The 13572-nt window shown below is 48.8% G+C and overlaps 1 protein-coding gene across 1 annotated transcript in view; it reads right to left on the reverse strand.

Moving 5' to 3' along the window:
* FRAS1 (Fraser extracellular matrix complex subunit 1) overlaps positions 1-13572 on the reverse strand; it is a 626357-nt gene that overhangs the window by 24759 nt on the left and 588026 nt on the right. The window contains exons 67-70 of the mRNA XM_073637084.1: positions 6768-6918; positions 6094-6201; positions 2425-2584; positions 2127-2243 (exon numbers count right to left, since the gene is read on the reverse strand). Of these exons, the coding sequence (XP_073493185.1) occupies positions 2127-2243; positions 2425-2584; positions 6094-6201; positions 6768-6918 (536 nt within the window). The remainder of the gene's footprint in view (positions 1-2126; positions 2244-2424; positions 2585-6093; positions 6202-6767; positions 6919-13572) is intronic.

Here is a 13572-nt window from a genome sequence, read left to right on the forward strand (position 1 = left end):
TGAGAAGGGGTTGTCTGAGTAGTGGACAAGCACTTTAATCTCTTGTGTTATATAATCAGAAATAATCTTTATTCATGGTAAGAGTCAAACAATAGTGTTGTACCTATACAGTGCCTACAAGTAGTATTCAACCCCCTGCAGATTTAGCTGGTTTGATAAGATGCAAATAAGTTAGAGCCTTCAAACTGCAAACGAGAGTAGGTTTTATGAACAGAAGCATAAATCTTACAAACCAAAAAGTTATGTTGCTCAGTTGAATTTTATTAATTTTTAAACATAAAAGTGTGGGTCAATTATTATTCAACCCCTATGTTTAATATTTTGTGGAATAACCCTTGTTTGCAATTACAGCTAATAATCGTCTTTTATAAGACCTGTTCAGGCCGGCACAGGTCTGTGGAGTTATCTTGGCCCACTCCTCCATGCAGATCTTCTCCAAGTTATCTAGGTTCTTTGGGTGTCTCATGTGGACTTTATTCTTGAGCTCCTTCCACAAGTTTTCAATTGGGTTAAGGTCAGGAGACTGACTAGGCCACTCCAACACCTTGACTTTTTCCCTCTTGAACCAGGCCTTGGTTTTCTTGGCTGTGTGCTTTGGGTCGTTGTCTTGTTGGAAGATGAAATTACGACCCATCTTAAGATCCTTGATGGAGGAGCGGAGGTTCTTGGCCAAAATCTCCAGGTAGGCCGTGCTATCCATCTTCCCATGGATGCGGACCAGATGGCCAGGCCCCTTGGCAGAGAAACAGCCCCACAGCATGATGCTGCCACCACCATGCTTGACTGTAGGGATGGTATTCTTGGGGTCGTATGCAGTGCCATCCAGTCTCCAAACGTCACGTGTGTGGTTGGCACCAAAGATCTCGATCTTGGTCTCATCAGACCATAGAACCTTGAACCAGTCTGTCTCAGAGTCCTCCAAGTGATCATGAGCAAACTGTAGACGAGCCTTGACATGACGCTTTGAAAGTAAAGGTACCTTACGGGCTCGTCTGGAACGGAGACCATTGCGGTGGAGTACGTTACTTATGGTATTGACTGAAACCAATGTCCCCACTGCCATGAGATCTTCCCGGAGCTCCTTCCTTGTTGTCCTTGGGTTAGCCTTGACTCTTCGGACAAGCCTGGCCTCGGCACGGGAGGACACTTTCAAAGGCTGTCCAGGCCGTGGAAGGCTAACAGTAGTTCCATAAGCCTTCCACTTACGGATGATGCTCCCAACAGTGGAGACAGGTAGGCCCAACTCCTTGGAAAGGGTTTTGTACCCCTTGCCAGCCTTGTGACCCTCCACGATCTTGTCTCTGATGGCCTTGGAATGCTACTTTGTCTTTCCCATGTTGACCATGTCTGAGTGCTGTTCACAAGTTTGGGGAGGGTCTTAAATAGTCAGAAAAGGCTGGCAAAAGAGATCTATAATCCACACATGTGAAGCTCATTATTCTTGGTGCCTGAACTACTTCTTAATACTTTAGGAGGACCAAACAGAATTCTTGTGGTTTGAGGGGTTGAATAATAAATGACACTCTGAATTAACTTTTAACGTTTTAAAAAAAAAAAAAAAAAAAAAAAAGCAAAAACAAAATTTGCTGCAGTGCATTTCCCACTTCCAGGCTGATCTACAGTACAAATGTCACAATGCCAAGTTAATTCCGCATGTGTCAACCAGCTAAATCTGCAGGGGGTTGAATACTACTTGTAGGCACTGTATGCATATCACCATGCACCATAATGATGCGAGGAACCTCCCTTACTCCAATATTACATGTGGAAAACTTTACTGTACATTCCTCCCAAGAATAAAATACAAAGAGAATGATAAAAACACCACATGCTGATAAAGAACCCACCAAGAAACATTGCTCCCAGAGCCAGTTTAATCAATCATTACTAACATTGATAAATTGCTCCCCTCATTTCCTTATTTTTTTAGATGGTGGCCACCAGATGTTTTGTAAGTGTTTTTAATTTTGCTGAAGGACAGAGGAGACATGTAGCTTTGAGTAGTATAACTGAAGGCATCTTGCAACTAAATACTTTTGAAAATGCTGTAAATACATTCAGACTTTGTAAAGACACTCACACTATCTATACCATCACAAGATCAGCCTCAAAAGCGACATACTGACCTTTCTGGAGCATGGGCTGTGCAGGCCAGAGGTTTATCTCCAGGGTCTACCCATGATTGCGTTGGTTGCACAGTGCATGGAATCAAGTAGATTGTATATTCTCCAGAATAGTCTTTCCTGAAAGGAAACATAAAATTATTAAATGATATATTATTTGGGAAAATACTATTACATACTTCACACAACAGACTTATAGTCTGAAATTTCAGACTGTCAATGAATCATCAATATCTAATCTCACTGATATTAGGGGGTTTCTGTAGGGGCGCCAGTATTTTATTCTTACTTTAGATCTTACCTGCTGTATGAGCTTGTTGCTCTCCAGAGCTGATATGGAGAGTCAAATGTCTGCGCACTCCACAAAGGCTGAAGATCAAACTCAATGCCACCTAAGTGGTCAGGTGCCACAATACGAGACTTCATATCCGGAAGAGTATGGTGCTCCATGAGAAACTGACCTGTAGAATAAATTAATGAAAAGTGAATATATGCAATTTTTTTAATTTTTTTATCCAGGTCCAATTTACAAATAAGTTACTTCATTTTTAAAATCTATCTTTAAAGGGTACCCCAACATGCAACATCAAGGCAACGTGGACATGGCTAAAGTGGGATTTGACACTGCTGCAGCACCTTCGTGTTAAAATTTCACTTTTTGCTTTGGTGCAAGACTGCTTATTTCCACAGGGGCACCTACCTGGGCAGCATTCATGTCACTATAAAACTTGTTCTACTGTTGATATAGATACTTTTGTACTGGTTTACTACCAGATCATCTTTTGCTGTTGTTCTTGGATTGATAAGTATATTTTGCACAAAAGCATGTTCACTTCTTGGAGACAGAACAAGTCTCCTTCCCAAATGGTATGATGGCTGACTGATGTTTAAACTTGTGTATTACCATTTGAACACAACTACATAGTACCTTTGGAAATTGCTCCCAATGATGTACCAGACTCATGGAAACTTTGTCTGCTGTCTGTCAAGCAAAGAAGTAAGTGGGCCTTGAAATACTGCCACTTGTACACCTCAAATTAAAGAAACACTCTGATGAAAATTTTTACTGCCTAGACCTGTGTAAATGTAATGTACTGTAAGTGCGGTAATATGCTCGCCAGTCGCCATCTTCACCAGCTTCCAGCACTGCCCCAGCCCTTTTCTGCGTCATGTAACTGTAATTCTGATATGCCGCTTTTACAGTGTAAGACTATAGAGCGTCAGAACGAAGCTTCATATGCTTACATTGTAAAAGCGACTTCCGGCTCAAAGTCGAAATAAATGATGTGATCCAGAAGAGGCCTGGTGCAGCGATGGAAACAAGGAAAGATGTAGACCGGTGAGTATACTACACTACATATACATTTACAAAAAGTTTAGGTAATAAAAAAAAGTCTTTAAATCAAACTCTAATTATATTTGTTGGAAAAATTTGCTTGCGTCATGTACAAAATAAATAAATAACCCAAACAACTTGCTTTAAGAGGACCTTTCACCAGGTTTAGTATGTTAAACTAGCCAAATCATGAAGAAAACTAATGGGAATAGAGCACACAATAATACGGTGATAACCTAATGAGGGAGAGTAAAGGTATAGTCTGTTGCGCTCACCTGAGGTTGTTGTGAAACACACAACTCCTATGTAGGCTTAGCCATAGAAACCAGCTGCCGCAGCCCCATGACTGGAGAAGTCAATCCTCCAGGACATGTTTGACGAAAGTGGATAGTTGACGATATGAAGGCTGTGCTGCTGGAATAAAGGATACTTCTCCAATGGTTATTCAAATAACTGTTATCTTTTCTTGGAAAAAGGTGCCCGTCCGGCGCTGAAACGTGTAGTTAATAACAAACCGTTGAAAAAACATTGGAGAAGGATCCTTTATTCCAGCAGAACAGCCCATATATTGTGAACTATCCACTTTTGTCAATCTAGCCAGATCATGGAATAGTAGCTGCAGAGCTGAATAAAACATGTTTGTTTTTTTTTAAATGTCTCCTTTCTGTTTTGGAGAAATTAGCTAATAAAGATTAGGTTATCATTTCTCATAAGCCCCACTAGGCGTTACCAGAGATTCTTCTCTCGGCTCATGTACTTCTTCCCCGTATCACGTTGACCAATTATAAACAGGCAGCAATAAACAGTGGAAAAAAGAACACTCCCAGACAATAGGCTATAACAGGATTTCTCATGTGTGACACTTGTAATGATAGACAGTCTTCTCTCCTCACTGATCTCTCTGAAAAACTGTGTGTGATTACAATGTGCCCAAAGTAGAGAACAGACGAGTGTGATTACATACACCTTTTATCATACAGCAGTCAGTGTGGAGGAAGGGGTAAACATTAGAGTTGACAGCACTGTTAGAAGACAGCTTCAGCTGTAGTCATCTTTGTATTGAGATACAGCTCAGCTCTGCTGTACTTCCCCTCCCACCTACAGTGACTGTCATGAGATGAAAACTGAAAGATATATGTAATCACACTCCTGATCAAACTGGTGAAAGGTCCACTTTAAACTATAGTTTCTTGAAAAATAATCTGTGGAGGGGATAACTTCTTAATTTCCTGTGGCGCACATTTTGCGTGCTGAGTGGATGGAGCGTCTAAGGAGCTGATGCTAGCTGTGTTACACAACCAGCATCCGCCTGAAACAGCAGCGACCAGAGCTAGCTCCAATTGTTGCTGTTTAATCATTTAAAGAGACTGTACTTTCAAGTAACTTTTCACAATAAGCAGCCTGTGTGCATACATTAGGAATAGCATTATTTCTGGTCAGTATATGACTTGTATCCTGCATTTTTACCAGTTTTCCCCCCTGCAAACTCAATGTATTAATTTGCAATTGACTAAGCTGGTGGGAGGAGACTAGCTGCTATGAGCTCTCCCATACACAGCACAGAGAGGGATTCCGATTTCCTGCACTTAATCCCTTAGTTAGCACACAGAGAGAAGTAGCATAAGTATGGAGTAAATTATAGAGCAATAATGATGGTGAGTTCAGGAAGTAGGGTGGGAAAGGGAAAGATGCAAAATGTTCTGATAAGGTTACAAAGTTTCTTATATTGGCATGCACTATTCATTTATGCAAATTCTGATGAAAATACAGTTCCCTTTTAAATGCTGCTGTTGGTCCCTGAAAATGGCATTTAAATGGTCTGCTGTCTGTTAACTGTAGTTATTTGTTGACTTATTAAAAGAGGTTGGCCACTACTATTAACAATGCCCCCATCGATTGAAACTGGAAATAAGCGTTTTTGTAAATACCTTCTGTAGTCATTGTTGCCTGTGAGTGGCGCTATTTCTGACCGCTCACCAGGCATCACACGATCCCTGGCTGTAGCCGGCTCCAACATCCACTGATGTAACATCAAGTTCCGGCTGCAGCCGGGCGTGACTCAGTGACGCACTTCCCCTGATTGATCAGTGGGTGGGGTTTCACCGCACGTCACAGCCCAGCGTCCATCGCGCGCTTTCCTTCTCCTCTGTATTCATTGGGAAAGCACGCGGTGGATGCTGGGCTGTGACGTGCGGTGCAACGCCCCCCACAGCCCATCAATCTGGGGGTAGCGTGTCACTGGGTTATGCCCGGCTGCAGCTGGAACTTGATGTGACATCAGCGGATGTCGGAGCCAGCTGTAGCCGGGGTCACGTGATGCCAGGTGAGCGATCAGCAATAGCGCCGCTCAAAGGTAACAATGACCATGGAAATTATTTACAAAAACGCTTATTTCCACAGTTTAAATCGATGGGGGTCATTGTTAATAGTACTGGACAACCTCTTTAATTAAAGTAAAGTCATATAGCTACCAAATGACTTCAATAATTCATACCATTTTTCAAGAAAACAGCCATGCTAGGAACTGCTGTGTGCTCATGGACACATTACGGTAACAACTAGAGAACTGACAACTTACAGCCCAACTTACATAAGTATACTTACAAAGTTTGGGCAAAAAAATAATATAATTACCTCTGAATTTAGCATGGGTTTTAAATTCAATAACCAGGCGACCATCCTCCCGAATATATATTCTTATAATTTGAAGTCTGGCGGACAGGACACTGTCTGTCTGGATTCCTGCATTAAAACACGCAAGAACTTATTCCCAAATTCATTAAATTTGATAATATAAATAGACTTGAACAAGGTATTTATCGGCAGCATTAAAATGCAAGTGGAAATGTCTTGGCATTGCTTTCAAGTCTGGCATTTTTCGTTATAGCATTTAATTATGTTCCATAAATTATGTATGTATAAAGAATCAAACCCAAAATATGTAAATAGGAGATGTCAGCTTAACTAAATGCTTGCATTTTCCATTAACTCTTTCATGACCTAGCATTTTTTATTTTTATTTTATTGATTTTTTTGTGCTTTCTTTAAATTCAAGAGCCCTAGGCTCGCACCCCTATGATTGCGAAACACCCAGCTGATCATTTATTCTTTACATTCTTGAATGAATAGAAGAGGGACAAGCACAACACAATAATGATGATCTACGGTGATCCAAAGTTGATATATTATGGGAAATAGAATGATTTATTTAAAAAGACATTTCCAGAGAACTGACAGTTCAGTTTTTGAGACTTTCATCATCTAAATTCTACATATTCTTTGCTTCATAAACCTGCAGGACATCTTACCAGTTCTCCACAGAACAGTATCATAGAAGAAGGAGAATTCCATCTCTGTGTGATGCTCCAAAGAAGCCCACCCCCTTGGTGCAGTGACATAAATGTAGGACACGTACAGGGGAACATGAACTGTCAAGAAAGACTGGGCAGAGTCTCGCACCTGTAAAGGATTAAGATTTGTGAAATATAAATTACATGAGCAAGCTAAATGTGCCAGAATTCTGGCGTAAACTGCACCAAAATTCTGTCAAGACTTGCATCATATTTATAATATTGTTTACATACTTTTTAAGACTTTTGGGGGGCGCTTTCTCTCTGAAAAGGGCTGAAAATGTCTTGGCGCAAAAGGAAATGGCTTAAAAGTGCAAAACACTGTCAGAATTGTGTAGCACATCTCTGGCAGAAAGTAAGCCAATTAATTTAGGACCCGATTCATTAAAGCTTTTAGGCCCAAAAAGTGTTGTAAAAGTTTTAAAAAGTTGCAACTTCTGGTGCAACTAGCTTCATCAAATTGGCCGTAGCTAGGCCAGGATAGGGACGCGGTGGGGGCATGACACCACACCTCCTCTGATTCATGACGAGCTGCAGCACTTCCTGCACCAGACTTCTCACTAAGATTTCTGGCGTGGTGTGATGAAAGCCGGCCGGTGGGTGCAGCTCTCTGGCGCCCCCTTACCTCTCAGGTCAGTCAAGGTACTGCACCTAGAGAAAGTAGTGCCAGGAAGCTGCAACCAGCGCAGGGAACACGGTAGTGTGTTATCCCTTCAACGTCACTAAACCGTAACGTCACTACACAGCACAACTCGCTAGCGCCCTCTTAGCCTCAGGTCAGTCAAGGAACTGCACCTAGGATAAGCGGTCGCCAGGGAGACTGTCCTGTAACCTACTGGGTATCGGGGCCCTCTGTAGTGAGGGCGGTATATATATCTTCCTTGGCCGCGCCAGGAATATATATATCTGAACCTCCGACCGTCACTACCAGCCTTCCCCAATCCCCAGTTGGTATGCTGCCACCAGTCCCTATTTTAGATATACGCCCAGTCCGTGAATGGGCCTATATCGGGTCAGGAACCAACCCTGGGTAGCGTTTTTGGCTTGAGCCGAGCTCACACGGACGTGCGTTCGTTATGCAGAATAAAAGGCAGGCCCACAATTACTTGAGGTAATTGATTATAATAATACACTAGATACACGATATACAACTAAATATACACAGGTATAAGGTCAGGCTAAACTATACAACAATGGAATACAACACACAGAATCACCACAGCATATCAGTTACCGGTTTCTTGATTTTCTTGTGACGCAGGGAGAGGATTCTGCGGTCGCAGGCACGGTTCTTTGTTACAGGCTGAGGCCTACCACCGCATGGTCAAACTGCTCCTCCCCTTGGTGGCCTCAGCTGGTGCTCAGATGTTCAGCACACCACTCTTGGGTCAAAAACTGACTTGTCTCTTGTCTGTCCTGCTATCTTACCTGCCCCGTCCCGCCCACTGCTGGTGAGGTCAGCTGGCTCAGTCTCCACCCTCAGGTCTAACTTCGATCAGAAGCCCAAATTCTATGGAACCCAATAACTTCTTCTGGGATGGTCTCATGATACCCCCAGGGGTTCCCATGGATTCGGGCCGCCGTAACCGACCTTTTGATATCAATTATGATACCATACGGTCCTCAGGAATGGCTCCGCGCTATATCTTGGCTTCCAGAGCACGTACAAACGTCTACCGCGGAGGCTTGTGTGCGCAATGGCTCCGGGACGCCGTGATATTTTTTTATTGGCCCATCCCACGCAACATGCGTGTACTATTCATGTTTCTATATCTTATGCCTCCATGCTTGTGACAGACAAAGAAACTAGTCCTATGGGACAAATGGTCAGGTACAGATAGACGAAGCACCCCCCCCTGCTGGCTGTGTTTCCTCTCGAAGTCTTTGAAGCTCCTAGCATTCAAGTGTTAAGTAGGCTTCTTATCTTACAGGAGCCTGGATGGGGGGAAACTATCTAGTTGACGTTTTAACAGAAGGTCCCAAGGGTGGGGGCTGCTGAAGTGTGGCCATCCCTGGATATGATTTATCATTACCAAGATGGCGGCTACAGGTTCATCACACCTCCCCCTATACGAGGGCGCGAGGGGGTAGCACATTCCTGTGTTCCCCCGTGCGTCCTTCTGCACCCTCCCCTTGCCGGGATAACCCGTCAGCGTTACCGTGGTCACGGCCTCTTCTGTGGCGAATGGAGAAGTGGTACTGCTGGAGAGCGAGGCTCCAGCGTAGCAACCTGCCATTCGACCCAGAGACCGTGTGTAACCAGCTGATTGGGTTGTGGTCCGTCTCCACGGTGAAATGGCTCCCGTACAAGTAGGGCTGCAGACGCTGCAGGGCCCATACAATTGCCAGGCATTCTTTTTCCACCGTGGAGTAAGCCACCTCCCGGGGCAGTAGCTTCCTGCTCAGGTACAAGACAGGATGTTCCTGGCCTGTCGTGTTGACCTGACTTAGCACAGCACCGAGGCCAAAGTCACTGGCGTCGGTCTGTACCACAAACGGCCGGTCGAAGTCGGCAGCTTGCAGTACAGGGGAGCTACTTAGGGCGGCCTTGAGTGCCCCGAAAGCTGTCTCGCAGGCGACTGTCCAGTCGACTGCGACGGGCAGCTTCTTCTTGGTGAGGTCCGTCAGGGGCTTGGCCAGGGTGCTATAGTGTGGGACGAACCTCCTATAGTACCCGGCGGTCCCCAAGAAGGACATCACCTGCTTTTTGGTCCTAGGAGTGGGCCAGGATGCGATGGCATCCACTTTCCCCGGTTCTGGCTTCAGAACCCCCCCGCCTACCCGGTGACCCAGGTAGAGGACCTCACTCATGCCCAGCTGGCACTTTTCCGGCTTGATGGTCAAGCCTGCCCGGTGGATCCGACCGAGCACCTGCCGCAGGTGCTCTAGGTGATCCTCCCAAGTGGGACTGAAGACTGCAATATCGTCCAAGTACGCAGCCGCGTACCCTTCAAGTCCCTCAAGCAGCGTATTGACCATCCGCTGAAAAGTGGCAGGGGCATTCTTCATGCCGAATGGCATCACTGTGGACTCGTACAGTCCAAAAGGGGTGATAAAGGCAGAGCGTTCCCTTGCCGCGGGGGTCAGAGGAATCTGCCAGTACCCCCGGCTCAGATCCATGATGGTCAGGTACTTAGCCCCGGCCATCCGATCGAGCAGGTCATCGATGCGTGGTATGGGGAACGCATCGGTGGCCGTTACAGCGTTGAGCCCCCGGTAGTCCACGCAGAACCGTGTAGTTCGGTCCTTCTTTGGTACGAGGACTACAGGCGAGGCCCACGCGCTGCTGGATGCCTGGATCACCCCCAGCTTCAGCATCTCGTCTATCTCTTGGCGCATGTTTCCCTGCACCTCGAAAGAGACCCGATATGCTGAACGCCGGATCGGCGGGTGATCGCCAGTGTCCACGTCGTGGACAGCCATCTCAGTCCTTCCGGGCAGGCTGCTGAACAGCCCCCGGAAGGGGTGCAGGGTGGTCCCCAGCTGGGACCGTTGGTCCTCCGTGAGCTGGTGGCCAACCCCCACATCCTCGATGGACCCACCCGCCTTGGCTTGGGTGAGCAGATCCAGGAGGGTTTCTACCTCTCCTTCCTCGGGAAGGTTGCACACTGGGTGGGCAGTCGCTTCCCGCTCATGATGAGCCTTCATCATGTTCACGTGGAAGGCCTTCCTCCTTCCACGGGCGTGATCCAGGGTGACCAGATAGGTGACGGCATTGAGTTTCTGGTGCACGAAGTAGGGACCTTCCCAGGCTGCCTGAAGCTTGTTCTGTGGTACGGGGACCAGTACCCACACCTTTTGACCCACCTGGTAGGTCCTCTCACAAGCATTCTGGTCGTACCACCGCTTCTGGTCGGCCTGGGCCTGGGCCATATTGTCCTGCACCAGCTTTGCCAAGGCCATCATCCTGTCCCGGTGGCGCACGACATACTCGATGACCGACACCTCGGGGGTGGCCAAATCCCCTTCCCATGCTTCCTTCACCAGAGCCAGGGGGCCCCGTACCCGTCGCCCGTACAGGAGCTCAAAGGGGGAGAACCCCGTTGAGGCCTGCGGAACCTCCCGGTAAGCAAATAGGAGGTGTGGGAGGTAACGCTCCCAGTCTCTCCCGTGGGAGTCGACCAACATCTTAAGCATCTGCTTTAAGGTGCCATTGAACCGCTCACACAGGCCATTAGTCTGTGGGTGATACGGGCTGGCCACCAGATGTTGCACCTGCATTTGCTTACAGAGGGACTCCATCAGCCGCGACATGAACTGGGTCCCTCGGTCGGTGAGCATTTCTTGGGGGAAACCCACTCTGGAGAAGATCTCCAGTAAGGCGGTAGCCACCTTGTCGGCCCGAATGGACGACAAAGCTACCGCTTCCGGGTACCGGGTGGCATAGTCCACTACCGTGAGTATGAAGCATTTCCCGGAGTGGCTGGGAGTGGACAGAGGTCCAATAAGATCCACAGCGACCCTCGAGAAAGGCTCTTCGATGATTGGCAGAGTTACCAGTGGGGCTTTGGGGCGCGGCCCCGCCTTCCCCACCCTCTGACAGGTGTCACACGAACGGCAGTAGGCACCCACCGCGGCTCCCATCCCAGGCCAGTAGAAATGCTGAGCTATCCTGGCCTTGGTTTTAGCGATCCCTAGGTGTCCGGCCATCGGAATCTCGTGTGCGATCCGCAACAATTCCGCCCTGAACGGATAGGGTACCACTAACTGTCGGTCCCTGGGCCACGCCTCCGGTGAACCCTGCTGGACCGTTACCCGGTACAGCCGTCCCTGGTCCCAGACCACACGCTCGCAGTCTGACTCCATGGGAGGCTGTGCCGCCTGTTCCTTGAGAGCTTTCAGGCTGTCGTCTGCTTCCAACGCAGCCTGAAATTCCTGACTTGATGTGGCCAGAATCGACGAAACTGCCACATCCTCCGTCAGCCCCTCCGGGCATGTCACCTGGCCGCTGTCTGACCCGGCAGACACTTGGTCAGAAGTGGGGAAGCCGTCGGACCTCTGCAAGGCTCCTTGGGCTCCGGCGCTCCCACTCCTGGTGACAGCGGCTATGACCGCTGTGACCGTGGGTAGTGCCTGCTTCCCCTCTGTTTCTGACCAAGCCGCCCGATCAGGCAGGCTTCCTAGGCCTTTGGACATCTCGGATGTGGGGAACTCCTGCCCTGGGGTCTTACCTGGCGGCTCCTCTCTTGGGACACCCCCACCTCCCATGGCCTGTTCCTCCCCCTGCAGTGGGCCTATACTCAGCAGCCTGGATACCCCTGGGAGCCCTACACTGCCGGTAGCTGCCCCCCTCTCCATCCCTGAGCTTCCCTCTACAGAATCCTGCCCGCCCCCTCCCTCACCGGAGGACAAGAGGTCACGGCACGCCGGCTGAGCACCTCTGCGGGCATCCCCACACTCCCCACCTGCTTTCACTAACCCTGTTTGTGTTGTGTCTGTGCAGGTGTTACCCTCAGGTTTCACTCCCTCCTCCTCAGCAGGACGCACACTACATACAACATGGTTGGCATTAGCAGCAAACAAATCAATACACTCTTGGGGGGCCGAACTTGGGGGTTCAGAGGGTACATACTGCGATACTAGACGCCCCAAGTCGGTCCCTAATAAAACATTTGCGGGAATATTTGGCGTTACTCCCACCTCCCGCATCCCCCTTCCGGCACCCCAGTCCAAATACACCATGGCAACGGGAAGTGCCGGCTCCACGCCTCCAACCCCGGAGACGGAAAGAGTCTTTCCTGGTACCAAGTCCTGGGGGGACACCACCTCAGGCCGTACCAGTGTTCGTTCAGCGCCCGTGTCCCGCAGTCCCATGACCGCAGAACGGCCTATGGTGACGGGTTGGATGTTGTCCAGGGACCTACCACCACCCCCTCCCACACACAAAACATTGGGCGCTCTCTGGGACTGGGATGGGGTCTTTTGGCGCTGGGGACACTCAGCCCTAAAGTGTCCTGGTTTGTTGCATAGATGACAACGTCTTACGTCTGGTCCTTGCCTGGAGAGGGCAACAGGGGGATACACCCCTTGTGTTCTAGGGGCCGGGGAAACAGGGGCATGACTGGGCTTACCCCCTCTCCAGGTGCTGCTGGCAGACTTCTTCAGCTCAGGCGCCCTGTTATTGGCATACTCGTCTGCCAGGGCGGCTGTAGCAGAAGCCCCTGTTGGTTTTCGGTCACGGAGGAACTGTCGGAGGTCCTCTGGGCAGTTCCACAAGAACTGCTCCGTGACGAACAGTTCCTGGACCTCCTGGCGGGTAGTAAGCGCTAGACCCGAGGTCCAGTGCTCTGCGGCTCTCAACAGCGCCCGCATATGATCGGTCCAGGTGTCCTTGGGGCCACGCAGCAGGCTCCGGAACTTCTGGCGGTACGACTCGGGAGTGAGGTTGTACTGCCGGATCAGGGCCCGCTTGATGCAGTCGTAGTTCTGTACCTCCCCGGCAGGTAAGTCCCCCAAGGCATCCAGGGACTTACCCCTCAAACGGGGGGTCAGGTATCTGGCCCACTGATCCCGGGCCAGATGGTGCTGAAGACAGGTCCGTTCAAATGCCACCAGAAAGGAGTCCAGGTCCCCATCCTTCTCCAGTAGAGGGAAGTCCTCAGCTCGGACTTTGGACGACTTGGTCTCCTGATGGGTTGGTTGCTCTAGCGGAAGCCCCCGCTGGGCCAGGTCCAGTTGGTGCTGGCGCTCCGCAGCTCGCTCTGCACGCTCCGCAGCCTCCCGGCGCTCTGCAGCTTCACGCTCCGCAGCCTCCCGGCGCTCC

Source organism: Phyllobates terribilis, unplaced genomic scaffold (genome assembly GCF_046119375.1).
Source record: "Phyllobates terribilis strain yellow unplaced genomic scaffold, ASM4611937v1 Scaffold_1__5_contigs__length_1240528914, whole genome shotgun sequence".
NCBI classification, from domain to species: Eukaryota; Metazoa; Chordata; class Amphibia; order Anura; family Dendrobatidae; genus Phyllobates; species Phyllobates terribilis.